Consider the following 21439-nt stretch of genomic DNA (forward strand, 5'->3'; position numbering starts at 1 on the left):
GAGGCGGTTAAGGGACATGTCTCGAGAAAATTGACGAGGCGCGCACCGTTCACAATCACGCCAAGGGTCGTACATATGTCGAATAGCAAGTTTAACTCCGCTTGGTGCGACGGAAGATTTCGCTTGTACATTCCGGCATTGTGTCTGCTCGCATTTCTCACCCTCTTAGATCAAGGAATCGTATTCCGCTTGAGTACACCCTATACTCCCCTACTTTCTCTCTCTCTCTTCCCGTTTCCAGTCTACAGACCTTGTTGTCGACGCAACCCCCTTGAAAATCCCATCAACTACCACCGCGTTGCATCTACCTTTACTTTACACTCTCTCTCTTACTGCAACTCCCACTGGTTTAACAAAAAGAGCGAGACGTCACTTTGTGGTATGCTGATACATGATGCATGCTAATTCCTGAACATATCCGTCTGTCTTTCAGTTAGACGATTTCTTGCGCAAATTCGGAAAAAATAACGACCAATTGTTTGATAAAAAAAGCTGCGGAAAGTTGTTAATAATATAATGTTCGTGTTCTCCGTTTCATTCTTGTCGTTAAACAAACATTGTGAGTCATCTGACTCAATAACTTAAAAATGTACTCTTTCGACAAATAATTTGTCACTTTTTAAAATTATATTTTAGTCAGAAATAATAATTATACAATATGCAAAGTTTTATAAAAAGATCAGAATTGCGAAGAACAAAAATTATAATTTATAAAGATTAAAATTTATGACTACTATTCTTAATTGCCTTTTGACCTCTAGATTTATGTATTAATATAAATTATCATCTTTCTTCCACGCCAACCTATATTTGCCGATAACAAATTTATTACCAAGTTATTTTATCATTTTAAGTAAAAGAGGAATGTTATTTGTCAGACCAAAGTACTTTTACGGCATAATGACAATTCCGCATAGCAAATTCCGTTCCGCAATCACATCCTTCGACTTTTCTCGATTCCTTTGATTTTTTCTTCTTTCATCGAATCAGAATATTCGCAGATTTCTCTCTCCCTCGTATCATTTTCTACTATCTTCTTCGTCTGGCTTTTATAAATTACCTATCGAAGACCGAGACTGTTTGACCTAAGTCAACCCCGACCTTCTCAGACTCCAGTTTAAATGATAATAGCCGAGGTACACACCAGGGATGTTTAAATCCTGCCGCTCCGCTTTCCATAAATAATTGCCGGTGGAAATGGAGTGGATTCCCCGGTGACTCGGACCAGAACAAGTTTCATTTCTCGATCATCCGGATCGGCAGAGGTTCTTGCATATTTTCTATGCACGTCTTCTCGCGAATAATTGAGTGTCTCTCCTTCCTCTTTCTATCTAGGAAAGTTCAAAGAAATAGAGTAGCACCACGAGGTGCCTCCTAACGCTGATTAACGACGAGCTCGTAATTTCTTCGCCGTAGTCGGCTTCCACATTGCGTTTTAATCGAGCTTAATGGAGTTCTTCGGATCCGCGTGTTGCATAATGTCCGAGCGTTATGAATTAAACACGAGAAGACATTGCTTAGAATATCATTCCCTAATTAGTGTAACTAGATAACTTGTGTTACTTGCGAAAACTTCTCCAAAGAAATATTGTATTATCAAGCAATGTTTCATAGAAAAATTATTTATCTTATATATAAAAATTACTTATATGTTATTTATGATTGTAATAAACTACATATAAAGATAATGAATTATATGATTAATAAAAGTACATTTTATATTATGAAAAATTAATTACTTTATAATTATAATTTACTTTATAATTAATTATTTTATAATTAAATTTTACAAATGTATTATAATTCACCTCTATATAGAATATAATAATTTAGTTTTAAAAAGAGATAATTGAAATACATTTGTAGTACTCAGAGAGAAATTTACACACATGTCAGTTTCGTCAAAGCTTGAAATTTTCGTAACTCGCGTTATCTAGTTACAGTATGAAAGTGATGATCTATCTCACTCTTTTACAAAATGCAAAATATTTCTCTGTTGTGCCAACTCCTACAAAACATGCGAAATGCGAAAGAAGAGCACTTCCAAGAAGAGGATTTTGCACGCTTTAAACATATCTTGCTTTTCCTTTTCATCAAGTCTTTCGTTCCACTTCCGCGTGTAAATATGGATTGCAGCGAGTTGTAGACTCGAAGTACATAGAAATGACGATGTATTCACATGTGTAGCTTTGTATCTAGAAACAACAAGTTTCTAGGAAGATATATTTACGTAGAGAGATATATTAATAATATATATATAAACTTCTAAAATAATCTCTTACAATTCGAAAATCTTCTTACCCACCCGAAATAAATCTTAGCAAAGTTCAATTGAACGTCGTCTTTATCACAACTTTTTTATCTTCAGCATTAAATACTCGCTAAGTTTTAAACATAAAGTCTTTTCATAAATTTCAAATTCGATAAAAAAACATATATTACTAGCAATTTCAAAAATCTTTGTTTTAATTGTTTATAATATAAAAGTTATTAATATTGAGTAAGCAATCCACAGCTTAAGGAAATTGTGTTAATTTTGCAACATAAAATAAATGTCAATAGAGATCTAACTTTATTGGATCGAAATATCGAGAAATACTATTTCAACGTCTCAGGCAACGCGAGATTTCTGATTTTCTCATACGACTTAGCAATGATATTCTTACGACATACGTCATTTTTCTTTACTTTTTCTGTATCACAGAAATTAAGAAATTAAAAATAATAAATAAATTTATAAAATGTGAATTTGCACGAAGCACATTCAATTTCTCAAAATAATTATCTCGACAAAGATGTTTCTACGCGACCGATAAGAAGCGGAAGCCGAAGTTGCCTGAACAAAACAACGGCAACGAGACCGTCACTTTGCCAACGACAAAAACTGCCGGGAAACATCTGCGATGGTTGGCTGTGTGCATTCATATAGGTTGCAAAGATGCTGGATAGAGAGGAGAATAATATTGCGTGACAAAAACGGATGAGTGTTCCATTATAATTCACAATTCACCTAAGTTTAGAGGTTTATCTAGAAGTTTCATGGTTTAGAAACACTGAATATAATTCAACAAAATTATAAGACTCTTCTTATAAGATATATACAATACACACAAGGTTGGCAAATCACTCTTTACGTATATAATTTTTAACTAATTAGTGTTAATTGTGTATCTTTTCAAATAAATATTGAAAAATATTTTACTAGATATAAAATTACATTTATCTCGACTTGATTAATTCGATTGACGTCTTAGCAATATCTTAATGGCAAGATATTCCCCCGCGATGTTTCGGAATATCTGCGCAAACTTGCCGCTGTTTCACCTGGGTGGAGATGCTTAGAGGATCGTCGTATATTCTCGCGTTACAAGCACGAAATACAACGTAACCGATCCTGCCAAGCATGTAAGATATACATACAGTACCGGTAACCAGCGCAACTATTCACGATTTAATTGGTATCAGTTACGCCTTAACCATGTTGCGGATATAGGCAACGTGCGATGTATTTTAGGTCGATTTGTTTAGCAGTGTGATTAACTACCCTCGGTCTTAAGTCTCGATGTTACGTGTCTTGATCCTAAAGATATCGAGCTTCTTAGTGCGCACGAGAGGCACGAATTTATCAATCCAAAGGAAGAGAAAAAATTGCATTCTATTAAACTAACATTATACCTTACTATTACTCAAAGTATAATTAGATATGATAATTAAATACATCTTTGTTTAAAAAACAGTGACATAATATAAGTCCGAGATGTATAATTCATCATCTTAGTTTTGTTCTATTAAATAAAAATGTATTTATTAATTTGAGAAAAAAATTGGTGGAGCAAATCTTAACAAAGCCATGTTCAACAAGTTTAATTTTTATACCTAACGTTTTTGTATAATTTTTGATTGCAAATAAGTCAAATCTTAAAAACTGATAACGAGAGAAAATTAGCGCTCAACCTGCCATCCGTTTCTTCGTAATAATATCGTTAATCGAAACGATAAAAAATATACTTTCGCGTTTACCTAAGCACTTTCGCAAACGATGGAAAAATAAGTGAAATTTTCTCAAGGGATCGGTTGTTTTCTTAACCGCGTTATGAAACACAACAGAATGATTACTTCCCCGGCAGGATATCATTTTTCGACGGGTATAACTTGGATTATATTGGACAAATATTTGTCCTAGAACCGAAGAAAACTTTGTTTGAGTTTTTTTTCCACTTGATCGGTTTTTTTCGTATAACCACGTCCACTTTTGGGCATTCGTCACTTCATATAAATCTCCTTCGCGAACAAACTTTCACGATTTCTTCTCACGTTTATTTCCTCATTTCGTCTAATACGGTTTTATTCGGCCCGTAGTTGAAAGAAAAGAAAAAGATTTAAAAAATTCAGAAAAAGTAGATAAATGCAAATTAATATCAGAAGTAATAATAGAGTAAAATATATGGAGTCGCATTAAATGTAATTATATAGAACGAGAAAGTTTATAATTACGATATTATTATTAAAGCATTGTCCATTAAAAGTAAACGTATATGTTACGTTATTTTATTTTATTCGGTTACAAATTTTTATATTTTTTTAAGCGCATATTTACCTATACAGATATTTTATCTACGTAAGTAAAGTCAAAAAGTAAAGAAACATTTTTGATTCTCAAAACAATTGAAAGTATCTCTGTTTGCGACTTTTCCTCGCATAATATACTTATTTTAATATTTTGTATCTTGTCGTTGACATAGTAACTTAAAGATGATAGCAAGATATCCGACATGGGAATCGGTATAATGGAGAGCGTAGTGGAAGCACATTTGAATACACAGTACAATCTCGAGAGGGTGGAGGGTTTAGGCATGAAAGGGTCGCCGGAAGGGAATGAAAGGATTCAATGATATGGAAATCGACCGACCGACCGCGACGGGTCACCCTTTCTCTTTCACAATCCACCAGACCTTCTTCTTTATGTGCATTAACTGATTCTGTCGAACGAATTTTGACCTCGGAAGAGAATGCATAACAAATGCTTATGACGGTTTCTAAAAAACACGATACAAATATCCAACAAATTTTGCACAAATTGTGCATCTGCAGAATAAACAGTTATTGAAAAATTAGCGTTATGAAAATAATAGCGCTACAATTAAGTCCGATTAATGATAAACGAGAATGACGCACGTTTGTTTTCTTCCGTATCTTTCATTTTTGAAACGTTATTCGAGCGTGATGCATTATGAAAACCTCAATTCGCGTATTTTATTCCCCTTCGTATCTTTTCATTGCTCATCAACAAATATGACGGTAATTCAAGTGTATCATAACATATATACTTATTATGCGGAAATAATGTTAAACCGGTTTACCGGTATAATTAGTGTTCCATTGTCATCAAATTACACTTTTCGCAGTGGTGAATGCAGTTATACCTTTTGCACGTGTTAGATCCGTACGAAATACTCATATCAATTATCTATTCGACCACCGACAATCGCTAGGTATTGTGCGTACATATATGTGTGTATATATGTATACATTGTATATACATATGTGTATGCGGGTGAATTTATCATTTGTCAAGTTTGCAATTAATCACAACATGATTAATGTCAGAGTTTACTAATACGCTTTGCTAGAATTGCGAGATTATTGCTGCAATACTAATTAACAAAAAAAAAATTTGCAAAAAATGTAATTTTTAATTGATAACGATTTATTTAAAAATATAATTTGTAACAAGAAAAATTATTTAAACAATCTTACGCTTCCTTCTATTCATTTATGATTGATCTGTACTCTTCTTGTTATCTCTCGTCTCTAATCTTCATTACATTTATAACGTCATGCTTATGCAACGACAACTTGCGACTTTATAACTTTGCGAACTTCGCGAAAACTGGTTCGATAACCACGCTGTGCTTAGAATGCGCAAGGGTTTACATTAATTAATTAAATTATAGATGAGCTCTTTCATACAAAGGAGAATAATGTGCAGAGAAAGAGGAATCGTGCAACACGATATTCTGCAATGACGATGCAACGGTATGTGTGCACGATTGTGAGGCACGCGTATCTACATAAATTAATTGTGTGATACGCATGTGATGCGTAATGGGCCGCACACACCGCGCGCGGCCTGCATAATAATTGCGCGTACATAAACCGAGAGACCCGGATATAACGCTCGAGTATCGTTTGCTTCACCTACAAACGCGCGTTTGCCGACGGTAATCGTTATCTAATGAAACAGTCGGCCGGCAAATAGAGTTGGATTGAATTTACTGTTACCACCACCACACACACACATACACCGCGCGCGCACGCGCGCGCGCGATCGGAATTTACCGATGGACGCCTAAAATCAATAGAGTCTATTTAATGTTACTTAGCAGCTCCTGCTGATATGTATTTGAAATATTTGCAATCGCGCGAATGTACTTCTAACATTGTTTGTAACTTCTTACCCCTAAACGTGTAATTTTAATTTTTTTATTTATGATCTTACATGCACAGAAATAAATAATAATATAAAATGTCCTCGAATTACCGTCAATTTTTTGTTAATAAGTTGTATCAATTCAATTCTTGCGAGATAATATCGTTAAAAGTGGGTTCAACCCTGCACAGCGTATTCAACAGTACCATATTTACCATACTGTAAAATAGATGAAAAAAAAGTTCATGACAAATGTAAAACACTAAAGACCTTCACAGTATGCTTTCCGTGATGGTACCAAGATATTTCTCCACCATCTTTTTATCCCCATTGCCTTCATAATATCCTAATGCGGGGCCAATGATATTTCGCCACTTCGCGGAGCTCCAGTTTATTTCATTGAGATTAAACAAGAAAAAAGAAAGACAAATAAAAACTGAGAGAAAAGTAAAATGAAAGAAAGGAAAAAAGAGAATAAGCCTACCAACGGAAAAAAAGAGAAGGTTGTATATTGCGAAATTGCGAGAAAATGTAGCAAAGTGGTATAAAAGCATGAATGAAAAGATGTGAGTAGTCGAAAGAGCTGAGAATCTCCATACAAGAGTTTGGCTCAGCTTGTCGAGCTTTGCTGGATGAATTGAAGGATTCTGTACACGAATAAAATAAGTTTGCAACTTGCAAAAATTATTTTTACATAATTTTATATCTAAAAAGATTTATAAATTATAAATTTATTTCGTTTTTGAATTGAATTCTTGAAACTATTGCCTTTGCGTTTATTCTAAAAAAAATTATTAGCCAAAAAAATTTCTAAGAATATGAAAATCGAAAACGGTTTATCTCTTGCATTCCCGCATAATTATAAAATCTGTTACCCGCGTGAAAGAGTTTACGTGAGTAGCACCTAGGTGAGAAACAGTGATTTTAAATTCTGCGACACGATCCTGAAATAAACACCGTGGTACGGCGCGTAATTGCCAAGGTGTACTCGCGCCGTAAAAATGGCGGTCGCGTCGCGAGAAACGACCCGTGAACCGAATAAACGACCGCTGTTTCTCATTTCTCGATCGCAAGCGTGGTCCGCGTTTAAGTTCAGTGACGCGGAACTTCCGCTCGACGGTATATTCTCCGTCGCGTCCCCCTCCTCACTCCAGAAACTGCCAAATCAAAAATACACGACGGTGAGTACTGCTTGCGGCGCGCACAGACCGACTAAACAACCCCTGGGTGTAGATTTATAGACGGGCGACACCCGTTGGGAAATCAACATCGTCTGCGCTTTCAGCGATCCCGCGAAAGAGAGCGAAAAGTTTTCAAGTTTTCATTGACAATAACACTGTCACAACAAGAGAGAAAGAGAAAGGGGGAGGGGGGGAGAAGGAGGAGGGAGAGAAAGAGGGAGAGAGAGAGAGAGGAGAGAGAGGGGGGGGAGAGAGAGCCGATCGTAAATGTTGATGCTGTACCCTACTTAGCGGATCCTTAATCCTTTAACAATGGATAATCCTAATCACTCCGTTTATTTACAAATTTAAACATATACAATTATAATCTAAGTACACCACAAATTATATAATAAAATATCAAATTATATAATAATATTATCAAATTATATAATAAGAAATTATAATTTATTTTCTTGCCTAATTTTATGTTAAGCTATAAGCATAAACTAGAACGTTTTAACGCAAAATATCGAGACATTAAAATAAGCAATGAGTATTATTATTTATTTTGATTTATACTGCACGAACCGCGCGCAGGTGTTGATAATCGATCAATAAGATAACGTTCTCGAAATAAACACCGTCCGATGAGAAGACTAGGGAATCGGCTTGAGATATCTCATCGCTGCCTCCAGCCGACCGACATTAAAGTTTCAAGCTGCCGCCACACCTCCCGTGGGAGGTAAAATGCAGCGAGCGCGCACTGGCTGCAATTTAACCACGCGCAACCTCCCGAATTTCCACCTCGTCAGAGTGCCGGATGTTTCGCAACTCTTTACTCCATTGTCAAGTAGTTTTGCTTTCGCATTTTAACGTAAGACGCACAGTCCGCCATTTCCGAACCCGATCGCCGTCAAATTTCTCCTCTATTCCTGTTACCAATCTTGAGTACAAATTGAAAAAAAATAGTCAAAAAAATTCTAAGACAATTAAAATATTCAATATTTTGATGTAATTTAAGTAATTTGATTTAAAAAACTATAATTGTTAGGAACTTGTTCTTTGCCGCATGTCACGACGCAATAAACGGAGGATAAGTAGAGAAAATGGCGTTTATTTGCACGTGTGCTCCTTAATTTCGTTCCCAAGCTAACATCCTCAATGGGTATAATAGAAATCGAAAGGGAGAACGAAGGCAGGTGCGAAAAACATTTATTGCTTAATTTTACTCGCGTAAACACGTACTATGGGTTAGCTACAAATATCGATTTTTGTTGTCTTGCATGAATAAAAAATTATAGGACTCCTCTTGTTTAATATTTTGTTTTTTTCTAATTGTATAGAAACAACGAATTTTTGTATAAAAATAATAATAATACATTATATTTCTATAACTGTATCTTATACTCTTAAGAAAGCACAAATATTAGAAAGTTTTTAATTATTTTGTTATTTATATATAAATTTTCCGATACAAATCTAAATTTGATAAAATATTTCTTTAAATACTTGCGTATTTAAAAGATAATTTATAAATTCAGTTCTAGATTCAACGATATTTTAAGAATAACTTTGTAGGTTAATATAAAATTTCTCTACCATTACATATCGTTGCATACCACAAAATTTATTTATAATTATATATTATTTATTTATAATTTATAATTATATGTATAAATTTAGAAAAATGTAAATTTATATTCTGTCGAGAAAGAGTTTACCAATTTCAATGAATCGATCTGTCTATATTTTCAGTGTTCTGGTGCGGCTTCGGGCGATTTTTCGGAACGAGTGGCGGCACTTCTACAATCGTCTTCGACCCAGGATGACTGCTAGTAGTGCGCGCTATAACAAGTAACAGCTTTTTCTTCCCTAATCCTGCACATCGATGAAAGGAAGGAAGAGGAACGATATCATTCAAAGGAGGAAGTGATTCCACACGCACGCTGCGCGTTCTAAATGATTTTCGTCGAGCTAATCTGTAAGCTTTAATGCGTTTCGAGGCAGTGTCTCCACTTTAGGCTTAAGACATTCTTTTTTTCTCGTGGATGATATTACGGCACGATGATAAAAATGTCGTAGACTGATTATCAGAGTAAAATGCGACTTCCACAAGACTTCGCGTAAAATAAAGCAATTTCTCTCGAGACTCTTCTCTTTATGTCACTTCCATAAAAAATACATCTCGCTCAATATCATATCAATATTGTTATTTGTAGATTAAATATGTTAATGCTACAGATTAGATTCAACACAATTGAACAAGATTATAAAATAAAAATTAATTTTATTTATATTTTGACAGAAAAATTAACCATTTAAAAACCCTTCAACCGATATAGGCAAACAAACAATCAATATGTTTTCAATGTTTTGTTAATGCATTCAAAAGTTATTTTACTTAGAGATATTGTTTTATTGAATTTTATTTTGATAATAACTAAAAATAGTGTCCATTTAGAAGTCTGTACAGAAATACATTCAACAATGCATATTCTTCAATTTTTAAATAGGAAAAAATTATAAAAGAGAAACTGTATCACAAAGTAAACAAATTCTACGGAAATTGCTTTGAAATAGAAGTCAACATTGCGCGATATAACACACGTACCCATGTACTTGCACACGGGGTAACAAAGTCCACATCCAGCGAGAGTTGCGAGGATAATGTCCGGTCAGAATTTTCCGGCAACGTCGGAAAAGCGACAAGTGCGTGATAGTGAATGTGTGTTAGTGGAGGTGTGCATGCGGAGAGGTCGGAAAACGAGAGATAGTTTCGAACGAGCACGATGGGTGGGCGTTGGAATGGCGGTGATCTTCCTGGTGAGGGCGCAGGCGTTAAATTTCTAGATAGCCCCGGCAAATAAGTGCCGCGTAGATAAGCGTGGAAAAACCAACCGTGCCAACCCGTGGCTAGGGAAAGGGGAAGGCGGAGGGATACCTCTACGAATGCTGGAAAAAGCGAGAAAAGAGAGCCGCGCCGTGAAACGGGCGCGATAATGGCTCGGAAATGGTCTCGGCATACGTAGTGAACGAAAAGAAAGAACGGCACCGAAATTGCAAGTCATCTAGTAGTGTGAAAGAGTTTCCCTAAATTAGGACTGTATCTTATGAAAATTGGTACGTAATATTATATTCATGAGATTATCATCTCGAAAAGAATTATGATTATAGTAATAATAATTTGGACATTGCTAAACATAACAAAACTGTAAATAGTGAATGAAAGTAGAAAGAAAGAATATTCTAACATATCTCTCAAAAAATAAAATTAAAAATTCGTAAAATAATTATGCAAATTGAAACATGAAAAACTATGCTAAATTTCTAAAATGTTTCATGCCTAGAATTTATAATGTCCTCTTTAATGTTTCGAACGTCCAAAATAAAAATCGAGATATTTGATCGAAAATTCTTCAATATTTTCAGAAATAAATTTGTACGCTATATTAAATAGAAAAGATTAATTATGTCAGTGATATTCCGCATCGAAATTAATTTTGTAATAATCATACAATACATTTTATTTAAAGTATAATTTTTGTCTAGATTTATAAAACAATAGAAATCCTAAAAATTTTAATTCAAAAAGAGATAAGTGTATTATCAAAGTTATATTCAAATGGATTACGTTGATTGGCATAATTTTCTAATATTATTGGATTTTTCTTCGCGCGATTGTCATCATTCTCGATTATATGAGCAAATATGATACTTATAGTGAGAGAAATGCATGGCCATTTCGCGCTCTATATATTGAATTCCGTACGAGTTCTATAAATTGATGCCGTTACAGACGTCACGTATATGTATATATATATGGAAGTATGAATATTCACGCTACGAAAGATATACGAAAGCCCCAGAGCGTTCAGAATATCGATATTCAAGATTGCCAAACCACGAGTGAGGCGTAAAATATTTAGGTCCACGTGCCGAAATGTTCTAAAAACCACGATGGTATATGCTGTGCATTTGCATAACGCGTTTATTTTAGCAATGATTCTGACAGGCTACAAAGGGTTTTGAGAGATCAAAGACAAAAGGGCAACTTACATACGTTTTCTATACATTCAAAATAAATGCTAATATATATTCAATCATATATTAAAATTTTATATTCTATTTAATAAGCAAATAATATTTTATATTTTGTTAATAGATTGTAACATTTTATTTATATTTTATTGTAATAAAAATTGTAAATTACTCAAATAATTCTAAAGAAAATTTACTTTAAATTATAAAAAATATTTTCAGATCTCTGGAAACGTTTTCAAAATTTAAAATCATTGAGCGGTAATTCGGTCAATTATGATGGATTGTATTCCCTTTCGCATTCTGCAAATATCATAATCAACGCGAAGTCCTCGACCAAATGGAGTCGTACTATTAACCGAGCGTCTCATTCGTCATAATTAATCACGTCGCAGTCAGTCGGTATCGTTTTATTGGCTCCGTTACACGGTACGCTAACTTCATAATGGCACTTGAAGTTTCCGTGCTTGTGAAAGTGGGTCGGTCGCGAGTTGTAAGCGCAAAAACGCGAAAGATCGTTCGATTTGTGTCACAGCTGGGATTATAAATCTTGACGCGGATTAACCGTGATAAGACCGCCAAAGTGTATAGATTATCACTATTACGATCATCATAAATTCAATAATGCTTAAAAATCGCGGTAATTTAAAACATCTAAAAAATTAATAAAAATTAATAACTTTTAATAAAAGAAATTAGAAATCTATCAAAACATAAATAAATAAATATTATATTCTCCAATATATAACTTTTCTTGTTTAATTCAGTTTTCCAATTGTGCGTTGAATGTTAAAAAATAATTACTTTATACAACGATAATAATTTCAAGTTTCCGGTAAATATCTCGGAACGTAATCTGCTATTTTTTTTTAAATAAATTTTTATTTTTGATTCTTTCGAAAGATATATTCCAATTAAAAAATATAAATTTTAAAGTTACTCTCAAGTAATTTAAAAATTGATATAATCGTCCGGTTTATAACCATTATATACCTCGAGCTATATTTCATACAAAAATCCAAGTGGTAACAATCGATTTTGATCAGACGAAGAGAACGTAACGCAGTCGTTATTCATTCTACGTAACTACTTTCCGCGCAGTATCGAATAGCATCATTATTCCCCGAGAACATTTTGTAAAACGATACATCGACATGGAATTGATCGAATTTCGATTAAATTCTTAACAATGAAAAGACAACGTGAAAGCGCACATCTTCTTTCTTTTCCTTTTTGCTATTTGTAAAATTTCGTTTTTCCTCTCGATAAATGGAAATCCAAGCCATAGAGATTTGTAACAGACATTTCATCGCGAACGAGAATACCAAATGAAACTCATTGCTATTCAGCTGATATGAGCATTAGTAGCCATAAAATATGTATTCGTATATAACATAATATTACCTAATCCATTATACTTAGTTAGTACACAGTTATTCATATAGACACTTATATAGATTCTGATTAAATATTCAGTACACACATCTGCGATATCATAAATCTATTAATTTGAGTTCATAATTAATAAGTTCAATTTTCATATGAATAAAATATACAAAGTAGATTATGGAAAGGAAGATTATGGCCTTAAGCACTTTAAGTCGATTTGAAAATGCGGTTAATGATGCAAAGTGTAAATTTCGTATAATTATTACGAAAGTTACTTATAAGTCAATTTCCCAACATTAAGCTAATAAAAAATGCACAATAAAAATATGTTACATTAATTTATAAAAACAACTCGACAATATGTTTCTTTTCCACTTATTTATCTTATTAAAATATCGATATCGTTCTAATATTTTATTTATATATTATTTATTAAAAAAGTAAAATGTAACTTTAAATGTAAAAAAAGTTTTTTTCTTTATATTCAATTGTCAGTAACTTATTTTAACAAATATTAATTAATATATTTTCATCCTTTGATATCAATGCAATTGGAATCGGAAATATTACACGATACACTCTGCATATAGATCTACCATGACAATACTACGAATAATCCCTATACCATATGACCGTAATAGTCAATTTGTTATAAAATTAAATGTAATTTGACAAAGCGCATCTCCGTATAGCACGTACTATACCGTATCGTTTCCGGTGATTGGACGAACAGTATGATATAAATTGCATTGCAGAATCAATATTCACATAACGCAAATAGGCCACTATGTTTTAGTCAAATTAGAATTTTGCGGCCATGTGTATCCAATTTAATGTCGTTAGCATAAATAAATCTCATCCAATTCGGAACATTATTACGAACACAATAACAATAATAAAATACAAATAAATAGGCATAAAAAACTATCGCCACTGACTGCTCATAATCGAGATTTTGTGATTAAGAATTTCACAAAGCGCAGTTTGTAAATTTACTTTGCGCAAGAAGACGTGCCATAAATTTTGACGTTTGCTCTAATTGTCAAAGATACAGTCGTTAATAAAAATACGAAACGTCGTGATTCGAAAGTACGAAGTAAACTTTTGTCACCAGCATCGATATCGTCAGTTACTGTTCTAACTTTTGTCAGAGTGGATCGTATAAATAATGCCGATACGAATAAATGTTTGCAATGAAAGCAGAGAGACGTACTCGGGGAGCCGGTTCGTTACTCCGTGCATTCGCTTCGCCGTTTTTTCGCTGACAAAGTAAACTCGGTACATTTTGATTCGCAAAACAATTCGAAAGCTAAAGTCTGAATACTGGTCCGTTGCGTGCAGCAGTTTTGCTGCGGCCAGTAGTAACTGTATTTATCCGATCGACCATAACAATCAACATTATTAATGCCTCCGTATCGACCGCGTATTGCAAATTCAGCCGAATTATAGACGTGCTGGAAACGTGTGCAAAATACTCCGAAGAAAACTCATATGCCTCGATAATATCAATACGATATGATTAAAGCGTAAGGGAGATAAAATTTCGAGTTTTCGCAAACATAAAAGTCAGATAAATCTATGATAAAGTGAAATAGTGTTTATGTAAACCATAAAGAATTCTATCAGATATCAAACTTCCACATTCTTTCTAAAAACAATCAAAAAGAGTATATGTCTTGCCCTTAAAAATATAAAGATTTTGAAGATTCAATAATTGTTATGATTTAATAACTTTCTTCCTTATTTTCAGAGTAAGCAATTTCGCGAGACGATTTGAAGTGCTACCGAGATTTTCGCGCGCGGATACATATAACGGTACTTGGATGCATGAATTGTACAGAATGAAGCGAACTACGTTTCGATCATCCAGTTCAATCTAGAAAGTCAATTTTTCTCTATTACATTGCAACTTCATAAAAAAATCCGCAGGCTATATCTGATAGCTCTGTATAAACTTGATGAATACGTTTTGAGCTCGCCAGCGAGTTCATGTGTGATACGATATATTTACCAGTTAGTTTTCCATTTTTTTTCTCTCGATACTTTACACTCGCAGTTTTAAAGCTAAAAGTCAAACGTGAATATTGCAATCTCGGAATAGCCGCAAATGTGGCGAGGAAACAATTGTACGGAAATTTCGCGCATTACTCGCGTGCAACACAGCTTCCGCTCTGTGTGGGGGACTCGCGGTAAAAGCGGTTAACCGATCAGCCACGGTACTCAATATCATTAGGGCTTTCCATATTTATGGTCCGTCGAGCACGGTCGCGGTTACGAATTCATCATAAAGCCAAATTATGAGCGAAATTATTCTCGTCATCATAATCATAAACATGTAAAACATTCAGTTACACGCGTCATATTTCTTCGTTAACATTTAAATTGTCTCTAATACTGCCAAAATTAAAATGTTTTGTTTAGAAATATCTTTTCTGCAATATTAACTATGTTACTTTATTTTAAAATATTTAAACTAAAGTATTTTGAAACAATTAACAATTTTAAATGCTACGTGTTAAAAAAACTAAATTAAAATTACAAAAAATATAATATCAGAGTTAAACTACTTTCATAAAATATAATTTTATACACGACAGCTTTTACCGTTTATAAAACTCATTAAAAAATTGCTTCTTTAGTTTTTTCTAATTTAATAATTAATAATATTCTCAACATTTTTAATCCATTATAATGAAACGATATAAAAGGAAATGTTTCTTACTAAATTTAAAAAAATATAATGCCAGTTTTGAAAGATTAATACTAATTTACGTCAAAACCGTTAAAGTATCAATTCAAATAAAAAAATCATTTTTATACAAGAATATATATATATATAAAGATATTCATATACACAATGAGACTCCATAAGATATTTCTGTATCGTTATTTTATAAACGGTAACGACTTTTCATGACACTGACGTGACGCCATATCCGCCGCCCATAGAATGCGAAATGGGAAAATTCCATCGTGCGGAATATCACCCTCCCCAAGAATATCCAACTGAAATTCAAACCCCGACACTTTCACGCTCCAACTCGAACAGACTTTTTTACCCGCTGATCAGAAAGTTTCACGGAATTAATTAAAGGCACGTTAATTTCCCCCTCTCACGTTTTGCCGCTTGACGAATACGGATAATCGGTTGCCGCCACCCTCTCGAGACGCCTCGTCCATCTCATCGCGACGGTGGTTCTTTGTCTCGTTGCCTTCTGTCTGTCGCAAAATCGGACAAACGAGAAGAGAATTATCCAATCTCGTTCTCATGCTTAAGTTAAAGCTTAACATCTTAGAAATTCGCGATCATTAAAATCTAGATTCTACACGCAAAAAATATAAAAGAATAATTATTTATATTTATAATTTATAAATTAATACAACAACAATCATTGCAGTATCAAAATTATTGATTGTTGAAATAATATATATTATATATATATGTTATTAATAATTAATTTAATAATTTCTATATTATTATTGACATTATTAGTTATATAATTTATTATTAATTAAATATTAATTATGCAACTATGAGATCATTATTGTTAAAATTTGTAAATATGTGATATATTTTCTCGTAACTCTAAATAAGGTTTAAACTTGCAATTTAGAAAAATATTCTTGGTATTTGAGTGTGAATACTATAATTGTATGACAAAGGAGAAAAAGAGAAATACAGAGAGAGGAAGAAAAGCAACTCTTGTTCATAATCGAATATTATAAGTATCACGTTAATTATTGCATTGGAAACTCCAATCGGTTCGCTAACATTTCACTAATTCTCATAATGAGATTTGAAGCTAATTAGAAGAGTCTCGAGAGAAGATTAAAACTCATTTCCCCGACAAATGCACATATGTTCGTGAGCGTTATTATTATCATTATTATTATTAACATTGTTACTATTATTATTATTATTATTATAATATAGAGGCCGACATCGCTTTTGGCCTACGTGACCAATACACAGTTAAATAGACTTACATGAATACAGAGTATTTCATTATTATATGTCATACTATAAAACACAGTATAAAGTATAATAGAAAAAAGCAAAATGCGTTTCTTTTTTTATCATATTGAAACAATTTAAGACAAAAATGATTATTACTTGTTATAAACGAGTCTTATTATTAAATTATTAAAATTTACAAGATTTTATATGCACATATGCATGTATCGGATATATTTCCCCGTAATATATGAAATTAATACAAAACTCTGTATACATCTTGACACGTGTGAAGCAACACAGACAACGTTAGTCGAGGGGATTGAGATGTCTAATCGAACTATTATTACGTAAACTACACAACACTAGCCGCTAAGTTCCACGATCGATAGACGTAATTTACCGTTAAAGGGAAGTATCGTAAGGTAACTTTAAACTCACGATTAGCGAGTAAGTCTTGCTCACGAAGCCCAGCTGCTCCCGGTAATACGCCTTTCCCTTCCCCCCCCCCCCTCCTCTCTCTCTCTCTCTCTCTCTCTCTCTCTTTCTCATTCTCTCTCTACGTCATCTTTTTTCCCGCCCACTCTATAGTCCTCGTCGTTGCAACGAGATGTCCTTCCCCGACCTTTTTCTCTCATTCGTGCAGAGGCCAACCGCGCGCAGCTGGGTTAAGGATCAGAAGGATCTGATTAAATTGCTCACGCGGGATGCGCGCCCGCAGGTGCGACGTTGACTGCGCCCGGAAAATCCATATCGTCGTCGTCTCGAGAGTGCTACCGCATATCGAGAATTCAACTAGTTCTAAATTGCGAATTCGCAACACCTGCGAGCATGCGAAATCCGGCGGAAAAAAATCACGATCTCGAAATTAGAAGCGCGGGAAAAACGCATTAAGGAATACATTGTATTATATTCCGGAAATATGCGCAAAAAAATTCATATATAGTCGTCCCGCGGGTGCTTTCGTGTATCGAGAATCTACCCACCACCGAATTGCAAATTCGCTACACCCGCAGGCATACAAAATCCGGCGAAAAAATTGCAATTCCGGAATTAAAAACGCAGGAAAACGTATCGTAAATTTATAGCATTATTATCCAAATCAGATCATTATCAGTTTAATCGCGCATCGATCGAATTACTTGAATCAGATCTAAAATGTCGCTGCACGTAAGAAATTATGAGAATCAGAATGCGGCAAAAAATTCCGAGGCGCCGATCGATGCAAATATCAGCATTTCTTGGAATGCGATGTATTCGATCAAAGTACGGTGACATTTGTGCGAAACGCTCGTGCGAAACGTCTTCGGAATTTCATTCCGACAGGACGCGAACGGGGCATTTCCTTCGGTTTGGGTGTACACCCCCGTTGTCCCGAACAATAAGAGCGCGATGACGCGCAAGTCGCACCCGCTCAGCATTCCGCGAGCAAGAAATTTTTTTAAATATTTCTATTCAAGGGAATTCGAGATTCTCGATTCCTTGAGGAGGTGTACTGAAAGTTCATAATCAGAAAGCTCCTGTGCCGAACCTCACGTACATCTGTTACTGATGTATCGAGACGAATTCCAGCAAAATTTCACGGCCGCGATTGTAATAGTTCAGTCGGAACTTTCGGATTTTATCAGATTTATCTCATTATTACTATTATTGGTGTAAGTATATGCGAGATCGGAAAATCAGAAATTATCCGAATGGTGAGATCATGCGCGAAACACGTATATTTGTACACGGTGTGCCAGGTTCGCTAACTTGCCTTTTAACAGCAAATTTTGTGCACAAAATTGCAGTTAAATATTTATAAACTGGATATTGCTAAGTACTATTCAATCTTTTATAAGATATTTAACATCACGTTAATGGATATTGGAAAGTAAAAAATGATTTTACCAATAACGGCTCAAAATATTCTCTAATGAGAAAGATTAAATTTAGTCCGCTAAAAAATGTCAGTAAAAAAGGAACAGTGCACTTGGAACACTCGGAAAAGTACATAATAATATACATATGTGTATAACGCGTGTATAATATACGAAGAATAGCGAGAAATGAACAAACTCTCTGACGAAAAAGTATTATAAATATAAATATATATATATATATATATATATATATATATATATTGTATACATATTATATAAATAACCTATTAATAAGTTGTAACTATCCGTTGGTACATATCGCACATACGATCGAAAGAAACAGAGAAAAGGACTGGAAAAAATCGCTTCAGAAACTAGCAAGAATAATATAAAAGAAGAACGAGTAAACAGGATGCATCAGAGGAAGCATAGAAGTAATATCGAATTATATTTCTTCACGATATTAAAATGCGTAAACGCGCGTTATGCGTTTCTCTTTTGCTAACCGTCGCTATCGCAGAAGTGATTTATTAATAGATGAAAATATCTTACATTGCATCTACATTAAGATTTGTATAACCAATGCTTCACTTTTTATACTTTAAAAAAATTTTAAGTAAAGTTGAATTGGCAATTTCAAGAAAAAACTTTGTAACTAAAACTTTTTCATATAAATATCTTAAAATCTGCTTTTTTTAGTTAGTTTTAATCATTGTTTAAGTAAATTAAGGAGAACTGATCGAATGCTACATTAATACAACTATATTGTAAGAAGTTAATTTTAGAGAAAAAAATAAGAAAGTTAATTATATTAAATGTATTATATTAAATTTTTTTTAGAAACTAATAATGGCATAATCTTATAATAAAATTATTATAATATTAACAGAATTTTTCGAATTTAATTATAACATAATGACAAAGAAAAGGCAATAAAAAGAAGGCTATCCATCTTCTTGTCTTCTTTGTTTTTATTTGCCTCTAAAAGAGTCACACTTTATAGTATAAAGTATAAATTACAATACTTTTGATATAAATTTTAACAGAGTTTTATTTCATTTAAATTAAAAATAATAGATATATATAGTTTTCAAAATCTATGCATATAAATTATATACGTATCTAATAAATTTAGATATAAATTTTCTTGCAATTGCCAATTTTACGGCGTTAACTATATAATTTTCAATCTTTCCTACAGTGCCATCTTCTAAAAGAATCGACATTCGAAATGATAACGCGTCTAAAAATAGGAAAAAGACCGAAACTGAAAACTCTTATTTCGATCTTGTTACGAATCGAATCAATTGTACAGTTATACAGTGTATCAAAAACAAAAGAGAAAAATCATGGAGGCTACTTTTTTGGAGCGAGTCTCCATGTAGACGAAGACATGATAAAATCGACAACACCATAAAATCTCATGACACAACGAATGTAATAAAAAGAAGTTTTTCGTTTTCTACGCATTGTATGTTTATTAATATATCCCACCCCAAAAATATATATGTATATATTGAATAATGTGCGTGTACACAAACATACACATACATTTTTTATATTTTTATTATATCTAATTTTTAGTGCCACTTTTACTTTAATAATACAGCTTACACACATTGATTAACAAATTTAAATATTTTTAAAAAACAATATAAACTCATAATGTGCAAAAATAAAAATAAGATTATATAATATAGAGTATTTTAATGAAAAAAAAATAAAAATATGTAAAAATATCAGTTGAAATATTTTATATCTATCTTGGGATTTATTTCAATACTAAAAACTAAACCTCAAATATATCTACATATATACAGATTATCTCAGACCAACCATGTAATCAGTTAATAGCAGATTCCTGAGATTATTTGGAGACAAAAATCTTAATTCCAAAATGTCAAGAATAGTTTTTAAATGGAAAATTAAATTATCAAAAGTTGAATCAGATTATCAAGAATTTCAGCGCTCAGACTTGCATATTCATTTTTATATACTTTCCATATGAAAAATGCTAGAAATCTGCTATTAACGGGTGATACAATAAATCTGGAATACTCTATATTTTGTATTATTTTGAAATCTATTTTTTCAATTAAAATAAAGCAAATTGAAATGACTTACCGATACGATGCGTAGCAGCGGAATTGTTGTTCCGCAAAGTTGATCTGTAAAATATAAAAAAACATTCAGATTATAATAACGTATAAAATAATTCATATCTGAGAAATATTTGCGCCCATTGAACTTTTTATTTGTCTCATAAGCAAATATCTAAAAGAATTATATATTAGGACCTTGAATAAGTTCTCGCTGTTTTTTTTGTTAAAAAAAAACATTAATTTAAAATATAAGGCTTACAATAACTTTACTCAAAGTATTGTCCATCATTAGAGACCACTTTCTCCCATCTTTCTGGCAGTAATTGAATCCCCCGTCGAAAAAACGATTCATCTTTTGACGCAATCCATGAATCGACCCATTTTTCGGTTTCTTCGAAAGAATGGAAGCGCTGCTCGCTCAAACCATGCGCCATCGACCGAAACAAGTGGTAATCCGAGGGGGCTATGTCCGGTGAATACGGCGGGTGAGGTAGAACTTC

General features: G+C 33.2%; 1 protein-coding gene and 1 long non-coding RNA gene across 2 annotated transcripts in view; one reads left to right on the forward strand and one right to left on the reverse strand.

The window, feature by feature from the left end:
• Window positions 1-20302, forward strand: part of LOC105668513 (uncharacterized) — a 90296-nt gene extending 69994 nt beyond the window's left edge. The window contains exon 3 of the mRNA XM_012360937.2: window positions 9349-20302. Within this exon, the coding sequence (XP_012216360.1) occupies window positions 9349-9429 (81 nt within the window). The 3' untranslated portion in view covers window positions 9430-20302. The remainder of the gene's footprint in view (window positions 1-9348) is intronic.
• The window catches only part of LOC105668515 (uncharacterized), a 72640-nt gene that overhangs the window by 50088 nt on the left and 1113 nt on the right, over window positions 1-21439 (reverse strand). Inside the window, exon 2 of the long non-coding RNA XR_001100119.2 lies at window positions 20962-21005. This is a non-coding gene — a long non-coding RNA (uncharacterized lncRNA). The remainder of the gene's footprint in view (window positions 1-20961; window positions 21006-21439) is intronic.

This window comes from Linepithema humile, chromosome 7 (genome assembly GCF_040581485.1).
Source record: "Linepithema humile isolate Giens D197 chromosome 7, Lhum_UNIL_v1.0, whole genome shotgun sequence".
NCBI classification, from domain to species: Eukaryota; Metazoa; Arthropoda; class Insecta; order Hymenoptera; family Formicidae; genus Linepithema; species Linepithema humile.